The sequence below is a fragment of the Emys orbicularis genome, chromosome 3 (assembly GCF_028017835.1).
Source record: "Emys orbicularis isolate rEmyOrb1 chromosome 3, rEmyOrb1.hap1, whole genome shotgun sequence".
NCBI lineage: Eukaryota > Metazoa > Chordata > Testudines > Emydidae > Emys > Emys orbicularis.
Window position 1 is genome coordinate 135,869,937 of NC_088685.1, and position 19,656 is coordinate 135,889,592.

General features: G+C 39.8%; 1 protein-coding gene across 1 annotated transcript in view; it reads left to right on the plus strand.

Annotated features, from left to right (window-relative positions):
• The window catches only part of MAP3K21 (mitogen-activated protein kinase kinase kinase 21), a 53,175-nt gene that overhangs the window by 11,454 nt on the left and 22,065 nt on the right, over positions 1–19,656 (plus strand). Inside the window, exon 2 of the mRNA XM_065401333.1 lies at positions 7,091–7,271. Within this exon, the coding sequence (XP_065257405.1) occupies positions 7,091–7,271 (181 nt within the window). The remainder of the gene's footprint in view (positions 1–7,090; positions 7,272–19,656) is intronic.

Consider the following 19,656-nt stretch of genomic DNA (forward strand, 5'->3'; position numbering starts at 1 on the left):
CTTCTTTAAACATGGAATTTAAATAGAAAAACTAATCTTGAATAATCCATTCATTTAAGAATTACAGAATGCTTACTATTTAAGGTTCTTATAATAATAACTTGTCTAATGAGAGCTTTAACTCCTGCATTTAAATTGAGTATTTAAAATAGCAGGGTTTTTGTGTCCAATTGTAGTGACTTACCACTCAAGTTCACCCTCCTAGAGCAGGATTGAAATTTCTATCAAGCATTCTAGCACAGCCTCAGCATCAGCTAGTACACCTGTAAAGTAACTCATAACTTCTTTAACTACAACATTGTCTCCTTGGCAAATTGTCTAAACTAGTGGTTCCCAGACTTTAACAACCTGTGAACCCCTTTCACTAAAATGTCAAGTCTCACGAACCCCCTCTTAAAATTAATATTTCCAGGGATTTTCTCCTTTACCTGAGTATAAATTATAAAAGCAGTGATCTTGGAAATACACAATTTGTTTTTATGACATGCTTATTACACACTATTATTAATTATTATTTATCATTACAGTATTTTGATTACATTATGAAAATGGCAACACTCTTCCAAGATCTCACTTTCGTAGCTTGTATCACTTTGAATAAGCCTGTTATAAGACAAGGCTCCTATGTTTCATCAAGGAATACCAGATGTGAAACAGCATGAAGGTATTTAAGAAGCCAACTCAAAGAGTTCCTCCTATACAAGCGTTCAGGTCTTGAGCAGTCCACGCAAACAATGCACGTTACAACAAAGCTTAAACTTGTTCTTCATAATCATTTTAAAAACAAGACTAGCTGCCTATTTAATTTTAAAAAACAGCAAAAAAATATCCACCTCCCTTTCCATTTCTTATAAGGAGTCTTGAAGTTTAAATCTCCTCAGTGTGATAGGCTTGCTTTGATCTGCTTGGCTCTTGGAAGTCCAGGGGCTCCGGGCTGCTGGCCCCGTGCTGCCCAGGGTTCCTAGGGACAGCTCTGTCCACCATTAGGGATTTTTTTCCTGAGAACCCCCTGTAACATTTTGTGAACCCCCAGGGGTTCATGAACCCCAGTTTGGGAACCACTGGTCTAAACTATTTCATTCTCTCCACAATTTCCATTTGCCCAAAATTGCTGTTATAAATATTGCAACAGTGGAAGTGGAGGGAGAGTTGATGATGCAAGGTGCATTCAACCTACAGCGTATGCTTCATGAATCTTTTCATATTGTTGTAATTTATCTTTTAATTTCTCTTCCCCTCTCCAAGAGAAAAATCAGATGATTTAATTTTGCAGTTTGAGTGCATTGATAGATTTTGCCTGCCACATGTTCCTTTTCTATAGTGTTGCCTTTCTCTTATGAGATTAGTAGTGTCTATGTCAGCTTTTTCAATCAAGGACTTTTCATGACAGTTGTCATCAAGTTCTGTCTCTGCAGTTGGGAGCACCTCTGTTCAGACTTCATTTTAGAATGCGATTGCGGTTGAGTCTAAAAATGTCTACCTTTGTCAAATTTAAACAGTAGTGAGTTTAAGAGCAAAATGGAGTGGGTTGAAGTCTTCCACAGTTACTGTTTAAATGGTGGGTAAAAAGCTATTAAAGGGTCTAACACTTTGCACAGCTTGTTAATCTCTAGCCCTGACTTGGAGGGTAGACAAACTTCTAGTCTGTCTCCCCATACCATTTATTTTCTAAGATTAAAAAAAATCCTCTAATATGAATGGTGAGCTGTACGAAAGTTCGATCCACAGCTTGAAAGTCATTACATGCACAACATACAGGGACAAAGGTGAGGTCCTTGCCCCTAATACTTAAAGGGAATTTCAGCTGTAGTAACTTGCAGACAAGTGGCAAGTGTATCGTCAACGGTGCAAACTCCTAGTGTAGGCAGGTAAAGCCATTACTTGCCCTGGTAGAGTTTACCCGAGTTTCAAGCAATAATCTGTGTTGCAATAATGAGTATAATTGAGGCAAATCCCTCCATATACACAAGGCACATGTTGCTGTAGTGTGCTGTTAACAAGCAGGCATGGAACACATTTAATACGATGGCTAATAATTGGGTTTTGGAAAGAAGAGGTATATGATACCTGTCAGTTCAAGTAAAAATGCAAGATAAGCAACTCTATTTCATGTTCATTTGGAATTTACAGGCACTGAATCAATTGACAAGCAGTACTTAAACTGAGTTTGAGAGGGAAGTGATGATGTTGCCACCCTCCAAAAATTATATGGTCCAACTTCTAGTCAACCTGTAGCAGTGAGAAGTATGGGATATGTGGTATAACCATAACATATAATTTGCACTCCTGTAGTCTCAAAGATCCGTGACTATCGGTGGCAGCAAATGTAGTAGCACATAGGTACGTTCAATTCTAATCTTGCTACGGTAGGTTAATGGCTAAGCAAACTAGCTTGTATTTGCAAAATGCACAAGACTGAGCTATTTAGAGAAGTCCTAGATAAGGCAGTAGCAGAGGGTGCTGCAGAAACGAACTCACTATTAACAAAAAACAAAGTGTGAATGGCCTTGGTCCTCTGTTTGCATCTACCAATAGAAAAAACTTGATAAAAAGGACTTAGCTACTCCTGGAGAAGTTTTTGTAATCAAAGCATCAAAAGAAAGTTCAGGCAAAGTGCAGCCAATGATTGTCATCAGCAACTCTCAAATGTATGACTGTCTTTGTGGTCTCTCCATGGTCAAAATTAGGAGAGAGGCTAACAACTTTTTGAATTAAACTGCTATGGACTGCAGATCAGCTAAAATCATCAGAGTATGCAATAGAACTTCTTCCAAAACTACATTACAAACAATCCACAGATTTCATGAACCTTGTCAAACAGAAAAGATGTAAGCAATTGCTTCATATTTATATTAAATAGGATTATAGAAGAGCGCCCATAATTGGAGAAATATAATAAACTGTACTTTTTATTACATAGAAGGAAAAGGCTGATGTATTAAACTTGGAGAGAATGAACAAGTGTAACTAGAAGGTTAACAATTAGAGCTCACTAGTGCTAATGGGAAATCTCCTGGATATGCTGCAAACTAAAACTCCACCCTGGCCTCCCTAAGGAACATTGCACTGAGGAGGGTTGGGGATTCCTTGGCTACACTCTTTGGTGTTGTGAAGCACTTGTAACCACACTAGCTAGCCCTTCACTTCAGTACCTAAGGAAGCAGTTGGGGTATAATCCTGGCCCCATTGGAGTTAGTGGGGGTCTTATCGTTCATTTCAGTGGAGTAGGATTTCCACTGTCTGTTGTGTGCCTGGATCCTGCATTGGTATGTTCTGGGGCTCCTTGTACTCTTCTGTGTCCCTCCACTCTCAAACAATCTCTAAGTTATACTATTCCAGCTATGTGAATAACCTGGCAGAGTCAACGTAGCTTAGGTCGACTTACTGTGGTGCCTACACTGCGCTGAGTTGACGGGAGACACTTTCCCATCGACTTACTCCACTGGAAGGAGAGGAGTGAGGTACTGGAGGAGAGTGCTCTGTGATCGACTTACCAGGTCTTCACAGGACCTGCTAAATCGAACCCCACTGCATTGATCGCACAGCAGCATAGATCCCTGTTAAGTGTAGACATGGCTTATAATTTACATTGTAAGCTCTTTTAGACAGGAGCCATCGTTTTGTTATGTCAGTGCAAGGCCTAGCACAATGGGTCCCTATTCACTGTGCTACTGCAATTAGAAATCATAAATAATCATTAAAATTCCCTGCTCTTCCCCCAGTCTCTTTAATAAGCTACTACTTGTCTCCTGGGTCAGGGACAGTAAACATTAGAAAATATGTTAATTAGCATTCCAAAAGGATTCCTTCTCAATAAGGGACCATAAGAAGGTGGGGAGAAAGTAACTGTTCCCTGGAAGTTTGTAGTTGTGGGAAACTACCTTGAAAAGAGTATTTGGAGTGAAATGAAGCAGTGAAGAACACATTGGTATTAAAGCTGGGGAGTGCCACATTGGTGGAGGCTTGACTAGTATGATGATAGGCCAGGACATCTGTGTAAGTACCGTCATATGAGAGAGAGAGAGAGAATGAACTCTTATCTCCTTGAAGATCAAAATGATTACAGTCTGTAACTGAAAGGAGGTAGTTAATTAGGACACAAAGATCCTAGGAGAAGCTAGGTACAGGCGAGTCTCATCTTACGCGGGGGTTCCGTTCCGCGGTTAGCGCATAAAGCAAAAACCGTGTATAGTCAAAATTACATTGAGTTCAGTGGTGGGTGGAATTGCCCGCACTACAGGTATAGTATTACAATTGTTATTTTTCTCTTTTTTTTTTTGTACTTTTTTTGTTTTTGCCGACCGCATAAAGCTGAAATCACGCATGTTAAATGCGCATAACATGCGAACAGACCTGTACTTAAGAGGAAAGAAAAAAGTGGATGTATCAGATGTTGCTTTGCTCAAAGAAGCCTCAGACTGGGAGATGCAAGAGGGTGAGAGAAGAAAGCTGTCACTGAGAGATTTTCTATATAGACTGTAACTAAACCTATAGTACCTCCCTAGTTTATCAAGTGTCAGGTTAGTTTGTAACTGTTTATATTACTGTAATGCCTAGACTAGATAAACTAGCAGTTTGTGTTATATATACTGTTTCTCTTGATTTAGACGATCCGTCTAAATCCTATCATCTTAATCCTCTTTTAAATTATACAATTTGGATCTCAGACTGTTTGGGAATTCCATACAGCCTGTCCCAAAGAGGAAAAAGCTTTCAATATCTAAAGAGAGGGAGGATGTTGGGGGCAGGGAGACTTGCCCCTTTTGAGGTTCTGTCAAAATGGCACAGAATTCTCTTCCATTAAAGAGTTGTGTGAAGGGCTGTGGTCTAGAAGAGATACTGGGAAATATTTGAGGGCAAAGGACAGGAACTTAGTTGAAAGGAGTAACAGTGACACAACCGGTAGTTTTTATACAATTTATTTATTTTAAAATGTGGTCAAATAGTCACCCTTTCATTGTTCAGCACAGGCAACATTTGAATAGCAAGTATTTCAGGCTTTAGTTTTGCATTAAGAAATGTAGCATTTGAATTAAACAGCATGTTAGGTTGCCATAATTTTCAGAAAGCAAATACTTTAAACTGCTTCTGAACACTTGTCCATAGGGCTGCTGATCACTTCCCAGTACTGGAGAAGGGAACAGGATGCTGAAGAAGGGAAGGAGAGAGACTTTTCCTCAAGCATCCAATCTGATAAATGTATGCTACTCTTACAAAAGAGAGAACTCATTCTGTAGCTCTGTTTTGTTACAGCTGAAATGTTTGACTTTTTTTGGTGTGGGGATGGGAGGGGGAGAAGAGGAGGAAGTATGCACAAGCTTTTACTTGGGCCAGCAGGCAATAGTTTTATTTAGTGTCTGCGCTGTCTTGGGGGGCTCCAATCCTTCAGTTTTGAGTAGTCCTGATTAGTCGCTTTTGGTTTTTCTGATTAAAAATTTGGATATACTATCTGTAGAGGACAGGTGTATGAATTACTTATGATCTGCATTGGTGCTTTTTTTTAATCTAATTATGACAGATTTATTGTTGGCAGTGTAAACTTTTTAAAATGTGTCTTTGGAGTTTGCTCTGAAATGGTTTATGCTTAAATTTTAGACATGAGAGAGTACTAATGTAAATATGATTATTTTCAACAAAAAATATATAACTTGTTATGCACTTCTAAATGTTGAGTAAATAGGTGATAAATTGAAACTGTTTTTCACCCTGCTTTAATACCTGCTGTAAATAAACTTCTTGGTTTATGAAAATATATTTTCTAAATAGGGATTAGAAAAACAATTAGCTCAGGATTGAGTGAGCAGGCTAACGAGGTTGTAAAGGCCAGTTCTGGAATGAAGCTAATGAGGGTCAGAAATCTGCAGAAGTCACAAAAGGATAGTCTAACACAGATTGCTAGGTTACCAGTCTAGAAGAATTTGCTCTGGGCCTGGGTTTATTAGTTATGTTGAGCATTTTGCTTCCCAGCTGATTAATGTGTATATATACAATAATGTAGTTCTTCCTGACTACCAGCAGGAAACGGAAGTTTGAAGTGCTACAAGCCCTTTTGTAGAATGAAACTTGGCCATATTCCAATTATTAACTTGTGCAAGATTCACTGTTTTTAGTTTCGGTCACACTGACTGATAAGGAATTTCAGGAATTCTACTGAACTCATTTGAAATGTAATTGAAAACAATAGGCCTTTCATTCAAATCTAAAGGCATAACACTCATAATTATTTTAATGTTCTCTTTATACTAATTATTGAGATCTTAGCCTATACATTTATGTTAGCCTTAGTATCTCCTTTAGAGTATAGGTGAGAAACTTATTGGAAGTGACCTATTTGCTTCAGTATTTTACCTCTAAGTTTTAAGATAGAATTCTGAAATATCAGTAACAACTTTTTATTTTACTGCCTCAAACTAAAACAGTGATCAGTTAATACAAATGCAAGGTCATCAGTTCAGATTCTTGCTGAAACAAATTTCTCATAAAGCAAGATAATTCTTCATTTACAGTTTACTTGGTTACCTTGTTGTTTCATGCTTTGCAGCTTATATTGCTAGAAAACACTTGTGCGCTAATTATTCTTATCTGTAACTTAACCTTTGATCTGTATGCCATAAATGCTAAAATAACAGTTGCTGTTGTGGGCAGGGATTGTGGGAACTGGACAGTGAATAAAAATTTTGTGATGAGCAAGCTCAGAAGAGGATATGATTCATTGTGGTAGTAATCTGGATCTCCCATTGTGAGTTAGAACACATGATCAATCACACTTCTCTCTGCCTCTTTTTAATAAAGGAAGCTATATTCCAAATCTATGTTAATACAACACTCTAGCTAAGATTTTAAATACAAGTCAAGAAATTCTAAGTGAAACATGCACAGTATGCTGTAGATTAACCTGGTAATTCATAGGTGCATGGTGCGAGGTTACAGTGGCTATCGGAATCAAAACTCAAAATTACTCCCTTCTGGCCACTTAAAATATTAACTACAACATTGCATTAATAAAACATTTGTATTTAAAATGTTAAAATGTAAACCTGTATTTTGCTACATGAGAACATTCTCAAATTCAAACTTTGTTTTTCTGCAGTTTTGTTACTTCAGAAGATAGAACATGATGACATTTGTAATAAAACTTTGAAGATTACAGACTTTGGCCTGGCTAGGGAATGGCATAGAACAACCAAAATGAGTGCAGCAGGTACCTATGCATGGATGGCACCTGAAGTTATCAAGTCTTCCGTGTTTTCTAAAGGAAGTGATATCTGGAGGTGAGTGCTTTGTCCCACTTGAGACTGCCTGATAGCTAAGTTCCTCATCCTGAGAATCTTGAAAGAAAAATGGATATTTGAGGAAATACTCTGTGTTGAAATTCTGTCTGTTTTAATGGTTTACTGATGATGTTGTTCTGAGAGTGTGGAAGAAATTTAACACTTGCCAAGTAAAATTATAATATTTCAAAATATACACTGATTTGTCTACCTATGAATGCCCATATCTTAATACCCACAGTAGGTGTCCCCACAGATTGACATTCTGTCCCAAGAGAAGATTGACTGACTGAATCATTCTTACAATCAGGGAAATAAGTGGCCTTTTAAAAGAAAACATTTCAATAGGAGCAGCCCTTCAGTTTGTTTTCTGTTGAAAATCCTAGATGTTTTACTTGGGAGACAAAGGGCTCTTATTCTTGTTACATTAATGCATGCACTGCCTGTTAATAGGGTATTTTTTACTCTCCAAAAAGCATCATAATGAATATAACAAATGAGACTAATTCATGATTATTTTATGTATAGTAAACAGGATGGATAAAAAAATCAGTGACTTCTAAAAAATGGATTTTTTTATTTAAATTATTTAAATATAGGTTATTTTTTTTAAATAACCTGATTTAAAATTAAATTTGAATTGACAACCTGTCTTTAAGTACTAAGCTTACTACAATCTATTAATCATTAAAAATTAAACACAAAAATAATGTTAAGCAATACGTTTGCTGTCAGAGTTTCCACTGAACTGGTGGAAGTCACTGGCTAAGTACCTGGAATCATAGTTTGTTGCCATGATAAACCAGATTTTAACAGCAGTATCCTCTTCTGCAGGTACAGAGGAATATATTCTTCATTTCTGTTTATTGAACTACTTCAATAAATAATTCTTTCAAAGTTCAGAAAGCAATTGGGAGTTAAAAAAGCAAGAAAGCTTGTTTTTCCTCTTCCACGTTAGGAATGAAAATTAGGTGTGAGGATGAGGTGTACTAGTTCTGAAATCTTGAAGGATATAGTGACCAGAAACAATCCAGTTCAATTCACTAACTACAGATAATATTTCCTTTGTTTAATAAGTCAGTTAATTTTAAAGTGCAAAATGTTTAAACTTTTTGATTTTTTTTCTTATGTTTCCAGCACATTTAAGGTGGTTTTTATTTATTTTTTTAAATACCTTTTTTCGTGCATTTTAATTGAGTTTGAATATCCATCCAAGTAGAGCCTGAGACAAATCACAAGTAAAAAAAATCCTTTAGTAAATAAGAAATGGATCATAAAAATGTAAAAATTAAAAATCTGACTAAATGTAAATTAAGCTATATAATTGCTTAAGTAAATGTGTGTAGTTAGAGTGCATCTTCCTGATTAGCAAAAAATACAAAATTTAGTGTAAAGGCTGCATTTAATGGCAAATCAACATGTTTTAATCCCACAAATGTGTACTGAATGTATTTCCATTAATCAGGATGGCGTTGGAGGTGCAGTCAGTATAAATTAAAACTGTATTTCTACTTTATCTTCTGCAGTGGGCCTCCTTATTTTAAATTCACGGATACTTCTTATTCAATAAGGACATTCAGGATACTTCATGTAAACCACAGGACTTTGCGTATCAATGAGGTTTTTGAATGAGACAGTTAAGTCTCTTTAGGATCAGAGGATAAAATCATTTTAAATCATTTGTGTGGAAAAGTAAGTTTTATATTGTGAAAAGCAATCATTGTGAAATGGGCTTTCAGAGTTCCTGTGCTCTACCTGCAAAGCTCCTGTTGTCTGTCTTCCAAATTTGTATTTATTAGGAGAAACCAAAACATATGGTGCTGTGTAAATGGCAATTTGGGGAGGAAGGAGGCTTTAGCTCCATAATCTATTGTCTGATACAACAGAAAACATGCACAAGATTATTGGTTGTTTTTTTTAACTAATATAGAGTCCTGGGTTTTTTTAGAAGTGTCTCACTGCTATTCTGCATTATGAAGTAATGCTTTTGGTATGTTCAGGTTAGTTCTATAGACTTCACCACTTCTTTGTGATGCACCTTTTACCCATCTTAAGTTTGAAACTAATTCCTTAGTATGTTGAGTGTTTTATATGAGTCTCAGGTGGTGTCCATTAGAGAAGAGGCATTATTTTTTGTTTGGGTAGGGTGGAGGATGGATGTAGGTATTTCCCTAACCAGCTGTGTTCCATGCTTAATTACAGGTCCTGTCCAGTCTTGTTGCTGTGATTTTTAGGTATCTGAAAGGGGGTATGCTTTGGTGCAATAATTGTATTCTACTGCAACATTAGTTTACATTTTTGGAATCTACAGTATTTCTCTTCTTCACCTTCTCTTCTGCACGCCTCTCTTGTAAAAATGTAAGTATTTAGTTCAATGATGAGTTTTAACAGGAGAGGTTTTTAATTAGTAAGTCTTATGTTGTGCAGTTTGGTTTAGGCTTTCTTGGTTTCCAAATATTGTCTTTTGTTGCTCTTTACTCTTGCTTTAAATAATAGGAAGATGGATAAAATGGATTGTAAAATATAGTCATATGCTGTGACTGGGCATTGCTTCTTAAAAAAACGTTTTGGGTGCAAAGCTTGGCAAGGATTTCCATACAGCATGTTCGATAGAATTCTGTACAGAATATCTAAATTGTGACTGATTTCCCTTTAGAATGTTCTCACCTTAAACTACAATACCTTTAGGAATTCTGCCATACATATATGTACCTCAAGTCCAAAAATCCTCAGCAAGACTTTCATAAAAAGTATCAGCAGTAGGCATTGATGAATTTCCTTCTTGTGCCTAGTGTTCCAAAATCTAGCAACACTAGGAAGCTCTGCTGGATGAAATTAAGTGTGTGGTTTTGCTTTAGGAGATGAAGCAGAGAATAAAATACATTTTTAAAGAATATTTATTATCTAAGGTCAAGCAACTACCATTCAGAATGTGTATTAATAGGAAGAAGCTATGCTAGGAATAATAACTGAACTGAGTATGCAATGGCTGCCTTGTGTCTGAATACAGTATCCTGAATTTACAGCGTGAAAATCTTAGGTCACCTGAAGGAAAGTAAGCTAACAATGATCAGATTGAACTGTTAGGCATTACATCTCTGAACTGTATCCTCTTATCTTCTTGGCCAAAAGGACGTGTAATGGGAGATGGTTCCTGGGTATTTTCTTTAACTGTCCCCTGTAAGTGCCGAGACTCTAGATGCTTAGGCTGAATGTATTTGTGTTTTACAATGCACAAGTAGCTACTTATGTAGGCAAGAGAGGAGAAATCTTATCACTGTCTGTAAGAACAATTTATAGAACAGTGCCTCTCAAAAACCCAAGCATGGCTTTACTATGTGTGTATGAGGTTTCTTGTTTGTTTTGGGTTTTTTTGCTTGCTCCTGGTACAGTACTTGGGCTAAACATCCAACCCTTTTTTCCTTTTTTATTTTTTTATTATTTTTTTTTAAGGAGGGGGGCATTCTCATCTTGTTAGTATTTTGGTTTGCTGAAGTTCTACATCTGTTTTGGCAAGATGGAAAACTAAGTAGTATTTAGGGGCTTTGAATTCTGAAGATAATTGAACCTGATCAGTACAATGAAGAACTTATTTAGGAAAGGTTTCTTGTCTTTTTAGCCAAGTTCAGCACTGTTTACTGAATTTTGGTTAAAGTTCTCAGAAGAAATAATTATATTTTTGATATAGCCTGAGTGGGAAATTAATTGAAATAATGTTAAAAAAACAGTCTATGACCTTACCAGAACATGAGACTTTTCTGTTTGCCTAGAGTTGGACTTAAAAGCAAGAGATGCAGTGGTTCAGTAGAGTTCCTATTCGTGTTCAAAGTTCAGCACTCATGAGGGAATTCTGTACACAATATTTTAAAACTCTGTAAATTTTATTTTTCAATAAATAAATGGGGAGGCTCCAGAATGGCAATGGGGAGCGCAGGCCACTGGCTGCATGGGGGTAGGAGATCACCCTGCAACACCCTCCATCTCCCTCCCCCCCGCCCCGGACATGAATTCGGCAGTGAGGCTGCACCCAACCCTGACACAGTGCAAGGTCCAGGCCTGCCCTAGAGGTCAGTGTCCCAAGGACTGGGGGAGGAGGGGTTGTAGGGTGATCTCCCACCTCCATGCAGCCAGTGGCCTGTGCTCCCCACTGCCATGCTGGAGCTTCCACATTTTATTTATTGAATAATAAAATTTGCAGATTTTAAAATATTGTGCACAGAATTTTATTTTATTTTATTGGTGCAGAATTCCCTCAGGAGTAGCAGGTGAAACAACTCACCAGGGTTAGCAGCCCTGCGCCAGGCACACCAGCTGTGGGCAGGCAGGCTTGGGATCCAAGTGTGGAGGGGCTTAGTGTGTGTGTGATCCAGGTATGGGGTGAGAGGGTTCCATATGGGGCATTCTGGGTGCAGGTGGCTCAGTGTGGGGGATCTGGATGCGCAGGGGCTCATTGAGAAGGTTCTGGGTGCAGGGGTAATGAGACACTGCAGGGGAGTCCAGGTGACGGTGGTGGAGGCTCAGCGGGGGGGTGTTGGGTGTGAGCAGATGGGGCTCCCGGGGGGGGAGGGGGGAGAGTCTGGGTGCTGGGGGAGTGGGGCTTGGTGGGATGGGGGCTTGGGTGCAACTGGTTGGGGTTCAGTGGAGTGCGGGTCCAGGTGCATACGGGGTGGGGCTCGTCAGGGTGAAGGTGTGGGTGCAGGGTGCTCTGGGGGGATGGTCTGGGTGTAGGGGTGGGGGTTCAGATGCAGGAGGGTGGGGCTTGGCAGGGGGTGGTCTGGGTATAGGGGTGGGGCTCAGTGGTGGGGAGGCCTGGATATGGGAGGGTCCAGATGACCGGGGATTGGGCAGATGCGGGAGGAGCTCCCCCGCACAGTGACCCCTTCCTCCTCAGCTGAGGAGTGATGGGGGCAAGAAACTGGGGGTGGAGGTGTGGAGTCGGGGGAGGTTTCTGGCGGTGAGTCTGACCCACACCTGGCCCACTTCGTGCGAAGGAAGTGCGCTCCCAGCACAGCCAGGACTAGCAGTTGAGCCTGGTGCAGGGTAGGGGCCACTGGCAGGGAGGGGGCTGGGGAGGGCTGGGAGTGGAGGTGAAGCTCAGCAAGGTGTCTGGGTATGGGGGGTCCGATTGGGCGGACAGGGGGTGGGTCTGACCTACCCTAATTCTTGTAGTCTGCCCTGAGTTGGCATTCTCAGCGTGGCCCATCCAGGCCCATGGTGTCACATACTATATATGGAGTTTGAATAAGGAGGTAGGTTTTGACTAGCAGTATGTGGCAACATGTGTCTCAGTCACCCCAGCTGACACATCCCCACAACTGTCAGACCCCTCTGAAGGAGCAGAGACATGCCATTCGCCTAGGGTTGCCAGGTGTCGGGTTTTGGACCGGAACGCCCAGTCAAAAAGGGATCTGGCGGATCCAGTCAACACAGGTGACCAGACAGCTAAAAGTCTGATTGGCCACAGCAGCCATCATGTACCTCTGACTTGTAGGCGCAGGTGTGACCAGGGGGCTCTGTGTGCTTCACCTAGCGCTGGCTTCACAGCTCTCATTGTCCGGAAACTGCCAATTGGGGGTGGTGCCTGCGGACGGGGGCAGTGCGCAACAGGGACATGCTGGCTGCTTCCAGGAGCTGCCTTAGGTAAGCGCCGCCCAGAGTCTGCACCCCAAATCCCCTCCCTCACCCAACCGCCCACCCCAGCTCTGAGCCCCCTCCCAAATGGCTACATTTATCAAAAATTGTGTTAGATATAGAAAACGTTTGTTGTGATTAGTGATGTCCTTTTCTCATTACACAACAAAAATAACAAGAATACACTATCTGGACACGGTTGACTGCCACAAAATCATGTTTGTTAACTATATGCAAACATTAAAGGTCTTAGTTTAATGAATATTGCTGTTCGGAGTGGTTTCTTAAACCATAGAAAACAGGGAGCACCAATACAGTGCTCGCAAATTACTTAAATGACTGCTACCCTATTCCTATATACAGGTCTGTCTCATCTTACGCTGGGGTTATGTTCCGCGGTCAGCGCGTAAAGCGAAAACCGCGTATAGTCAAAATTACATTGAGTGTAATGGTGGGCGGAATCGCCCGCATTACAGGAACAGTATTTAAATTGTTATTTTTCTTTTGTTTTGTTTTGTTTTGTTTTTGCCGACCGCATAAAGCTGAATTTGTGCATGTTAAATGCGCGTAAGATGCGACAGACCTGTATTACAATTAGTTGAACCAGTTAGTGTCTTTATTGTTGCTGTGAGATTCATGCAGCAGGCATGTGACTTGGACACTTCAGTGGAATTTGGAGAACTCTATTTGCGGCTAGAATATCTCCACCTCCTTTCCTTTTTCATCCCAAAATTACATCCTAGAAATGCCATTCATGAATTTGGCCAAGTTTGTGGAAACATGTAAAGTGGCATCTAATGTTGTATGTTATCCCAAAATGGTTCCTGGCGTTGTATGTTATCTCAGCAACTTTGCACCTATAATGACAACACTTTTGCTATAATGAAATCTACTATTTATTTAAATAATGTTGATGATTCTGTTGAACTAAGCAATATTTGAAACTTTATTTTAAATATTAATGCTTTATTCCAGTTACATAGAAAAGAGCTACAGAGAAGGTAGATGCAGGATTTTTCTAGGGTAGGGACATATCATTTTTGTCTGAATAGTCAGTAAATGGAATCTGAAAGAGGCAGGTCACCACGTTGAGATGCTTCCACCAAAATGCATCTTGGTTTCTTTCAACTTATTTGCTATCATGCACAGAAATTTCTGGAAATAGCCAAGTGTCACATTTTTTAATCCTTTTGTGATCAGACTTAACTGCAAGTGTAGTGAATAATGGTTCACCATTAATGAAATGACATGTACTTGATTGAATTTGTTTGCTTTGGCTTTGAAACTGTAAAATCAGTAAAGAAGTCGCTATTTATAAAAATAAAAAATTGTGCAATTGTTGATGTTGGTGCTGATCACTGGTGACATCTTTATTTAAGCATTCACAAGGATTTGTATAAGACTTTGTTTTGCACAGAAGGGAAGTTTCTTCATGAATTTCCTCATAGTATTGCTGCATAATTTGGTGCTGTGTCTCTGCATAAAGAGGTTTTTATGGTCTGTAATCCTGACGCAACCAACCACTGCACCAAACCCCCCACATGGAGGGGGAAACTTTTGATAAAGGTGTGTGTGGAGAAAGGCCAAGAACGGGGTTTCATAGATTCAAAGATTTACAGGCCGAAGGGGACCATTAGACATCTAGTCTGACCTCCTGTATATGGCCATAGAATGCCATCCAGTGACCCCTGTATTGAGCTCAGTAACAACTTCTGTTTAACTAAAATATATCTTCTAGAATAGCATCCACTCTTGATTTGAAGACATTAAGAGATGGAGAATCCATCGCTTCCTTCGGTAGTTTGTTCTGGTAGTAAACACGCTCGCTGTTTAAATAAATAAAATAACAATAATTTCTCACTTGATTTTGTCTGTCTTCAGCTTCCAGATGTTTGTTCTTGTTCGTTCTTTCCCCATTAAATTAAAGAGCCCTTGAGTAGTACCCAGTGTTTTGTCCACCCGAAGGTATTTATACATCGTAATCAAGTCACATCTCAGTTTTCTTTGATGAAATAATAGATTGACCTCTTTAATTCTCTCACCATAAGACATTTTCTCCAGCCCTTCAACCATTTTGTGGCTCTTTTCTGTGCCCGCTCCAATTTTTCAACTTCCTTTTTAAAATGTGGACACCAGAACTGGATGCAGTATTCTAGTATTGGTCTCACCAGTGTCATAAGTAGAGGTAAAATCCCTCCCTACACCTACTCATAAATCATGTTTATACATCCAAGGATCACAATAGCCCTTTTTGCCATAGCATCACAGTGGGAGCTCATGTTCAGTTTTTTGTCGCCTTCATTAGTGACTTGGATAACGGAGTAGAGAGTATGCTTATAAAATTTACAGATTGGCACCAAGTTGGGAGGGGTTGCAAGCAGTTTGGAGGACAAGATTAGAATTCAAAATGATATTGACAAATTAGAGATTTTGTGTAAAATCAACAAGATGAAATTTAATAAAGACAAGTCCAAAGTACTACATTTAGGAAGGAAAAATCAAATGCACAAATACAAAATGGGGAATAACTGGCTATGCAGTGGTACTCCAGAAAAAGATCTCAGGTTTATTGTGGATCACAGTTTGAATATATGTCAACGATGTGATGCAGTGGCCAAAAAAGCTAACAGTTCTGGGGTATTACGAGGCGTATATAAGACATGGGAGGTAACAGTCTCGTTCTGCTCAGCACTGGTACCCCAGCTGGAGTACTTTGTCCTGTTCTGGGCACCACACATTGGGAAAGACGTGGACAAATTAGAGTCCAGAAGAGAAAACAAAATAAAAGGTTTAGAATAGCTGACCTATGAAGAAAGGTTTTAAAAAACAACTTGGCATGTTTAGTCTTGAGAAAAGAGGACTGAGGGGGGACTTGATAAGTCTTCAAATATATGTTAAGGGCAGTAATAAAGAGGACTGTGATTAATTGTGCTCCAAGTCCACTGAAGGTAAAACAAGAAGTAATGGGCTTAATCTGCAGCAAGGGAGATTTCAATTAGATATTAGAAAGTTTTCCTTTAACTATATGGATAGTTAAGTTCCAAGGGAGGCAGTGAAATCTGCATTGTTTGAGGTTTTTAAGAATAAGTTGGACAAACACTTGTGAGGGATAATCTAGGGGTATACTTGGTTCTGCCTCAGCCTGGGGGGATGGTTTGGATAACTTCTCAAAGTTTCTTCAGCCCTACATTTCTCTGACACCTAAATACTTTTCAGAGTCACTGCTTTCCAGGACACAGTCCTCCATTTGGTAGGTATCACCTCCATTCATTGTTCCTAGAGGTATTAAAACATTTTGCTTGAATCCAGATCTCTCTGGAGGACTGCTCTGTCCTCATAATTATTTACCATTCCACCAATCTTTTGTCGTCCAAAATTTTATCAGTAATGATTTTATATTTACTTCCCATTCATTGGTGAAAATATTCAATAGTGTTGGGCTACTGTTGCTCCCTGCAGAAGCCCATTAGAAACACCCACGTTCAGTGATGACTCCCTATCGACAGCTTTTGGTTGAGACTTCCTCATTAGCCATTTCTTAATCCATATAACGTGCTTTATTAATTTATTTTTTTAAAGCACTATACAGTATCACTCTGTCATGCAGCACTAAATCAAAGTATATTTATTCTGCAGATGTTCTTATACCGTGCTTATCATCAGGTATCTGAGCACCTTCCAGTAGTTCATCAAGCAGTATGACTACACATCTATCATATGGTGTTTGTCCTTTCATCCTCTTCCCAGGAAAAGAAGCACGTGCAATTGAGTTTCTTATTTTTGCAGGGATTTAGGTTTGTTTTTTAATTATTTAACTATACAAGTTGCTATATATGTGCTAAGGAAGGCAAGATCAAAGAAATTAGTCTTGCACTTGGAGCAGAAGGTGGCAAGGTTTATGATGCATTCTAGTTCCTGGGAGAGTTCATGCCACAGTCTGGGACTGGCCCACAAGAAAGTTCCTTCTACTGGACAAACAAACTTTACCCTTATTATAGAGAGTGTCACTGTTCCTGAGGAGCAGAATTGTTGACTATGGTCTTTATTCTGGAATTTAGGAAATCTTTTAGATATCCTGGGACCAGTCCATTGAGCACCTTGAAGATAAGGACTGAGACTTTGAACTCGATTCTGAATTCTATGGGAAACCAGCGTAGAGTGTGGAGGACAGATGTGGTGTATTAGCGGATGAATGTGTTGCTGAGGAGAGGTTGTGCAGTGTTCTGTACTAGTTGGAGTTTCCTAAATGCTGAAGGTTTTGTGGCCAGGAAACTGCACTGCTATAGTCCAGCCTGAGAGGTGCTTCTACATAAATAGGTGCCTCTATATAAATCCATGATAGGTCCACATCTTGAATACTGCATGCAGATCTGCATGCATCTCAAAAAAGATGGCATTAGAAAGTACAGAAAAGGGTAACAGAAATGATTAGGGGTATGAAACAGCTTCCATATGAGTAGAGAGTAATAAGACGGACTTTTCAGCTTGGAAAAGAGACAACTAAGGGGAGATATGATAGAGGTCTATAAAATCATGACTCATGTTGAGAAAGGAAGTGTTGTTTATTCCTTCTCATAACACAAAAATTAGGGGTCACCAAATGAAATTAATTGGCCACAGGTTTAAAACAAACAAAGGGAAGTATTTCTTCACACAATGCACGGTCAATCTGTGGAACTCTTTGCCAGAGGACGTTGTAAAGGCCAAAACTATAACAGGGATCAAAAAATAACTAGATACATTCATGGAGGAGGATAGGTCCATCAATGGCTATTAGCCAGGATGGGCCGGGAAGGTGTCCCTAGCCTCTGTTTGCCAGAAGCTGGGAATGGGTGACGGGATGGATCACTTAATGATTACCTGTTCTGTTCATTCCCTCTGAAGCACCTGGCATTGGCCACTGTTGGAAGATGGTACACTGGGCTAGATGGACCTTCTTATGTGTATAGCCAGACCTAAAATTGGACTCAGGCCGCTAGTTCTGTACCCCATAAAATTGATCCAGTTTGCCACTCCTGTTCACCTGGCAGTTGTCTTGTATACTAAGCCTTACTGCTCAGCTCCCTCCCTCGCAAACAGAGAGGGAATAGCTACACAGAAACTTCAAATGCTGGTTCTATTCAAAGTCTCAAGTGTCCCAGCAACAAGGCCCTTACTGAAACACAGAGACCTGTCTCACCTGGTCAAGTCAGGGGTCCGCAGCCGAGTCACACAACACTCACAGAGAATGAACAAATCCACAGCTTCACCCTCTGAAATTCCCATTAGCTGCTGCTGTTGTCCTGCTAAGGGGTATATGTGGGTTGGGGGGAGGAATGGTGACATGGGCCACAATTTTTCACAAAGAAAAAGTTTCAATTCAGGGAGTTCCATGCCTCAGCTACATTAGAACAGTTTAACAGTGGTGGGGAAATGTCACTTGAGGTGAGATATACAGTGGTGTTCTAGCCATGTTGGTCCCAGGGTATTAGAGAGACAAGGTGGGTAAGATAATGTCTTTTAGTAGACCAACTTCTGTTGGCAAGAGAGACAAGCTTTTGAACTTACATAGAGCTCTTCCAGACCCAAGGAAGCTTGTCTCTCTTGCCAACAGAAGTTGGTCTACTAAAAGACATTATCTCACCCACCTTGAGGTGAGACTTTTTTTTTTTATCATATTGCCCTTCAAACCCTGGCTCCTTATATAAATTCCATATTCAAAACGTAGGTGGGGAGACGAAGCTTTGGGTCAGAGACGGCATATCCCAGCTCCTTGTAGAACAGTCTGACAGTTGCCAAGATGTGTCCCTTGAGTTGACCCAGAACCTGTTTTGTGTCACACGGCCAGTCAAAACTCAGTTCCTTATCCAAATTCCATATATAATATGGAAGAGAGGTGGAGGTCTGGAATTCATCAGCATATTGTGCAGGAACAAAGATTTGGGTTGGCAAGTGTCATGTCCCAGCTCCTTCAGAACAATCTGATGTTTGTGAGGACATGTCTCTTGGGGATGATCTGAGACACATTTCTCATACAGCTAGTCAAATCCCAATTCCTTATTCGAGGGCCATGGGGGGGGGGGAGAGTGAGGTGTGTGATACGTTGCACAGGAATGAAGCTTCAGGTCAGGGTAGCATGCCCCAGCTACTTCAGAACAGTCTGACAGTCACAGGGGTGTATCACTTGGGGTGACCTTGTATATTGTCATGTACCAGCCAGTCAAAACCCAACTCCGTATTTGATTTATTTAATAATTAGGTAGTAATTTAAACTTTTATTGCATTCAGTCACATGAATTTGATGAAATTTCTAAAAATTTAATCCTACATTGATGTATTTTTAAATAATTTTGGCCTTTGAATAAGGAACTGGGAACTACAAATAAGGAACCAACTTGAGCCTCATTACCTTATCGTCTCCTAAGTAAAGCCACCCCAAAAAAAGTTGTGGAACGAACATGACATTTACGGTCGTCATATTGTTCACTCTGCTTGTGTGTGATAGCTCTTGCCCCAACTTGTGTCTGTCTTGTCTGTTTAGATTGTAAGCTCTTCAGGGCAGCGACCATATACTTCTCTGTACAGTGCCTAATGCAATGGGACTCTACTCTGGTAGTGCCTATGGGCCAGCCAGTATTAAACATGCTTAATACAAGATAGATTTACTGGAGGTCAGAGAAGTAAAGAGAGTGAAATCATTTTAATTTTAGGGTGGAGTTTGTATCAGAATTTCTTTTGGCTAATCTAATTAGCAGTGACAGGTATATTGGTACCT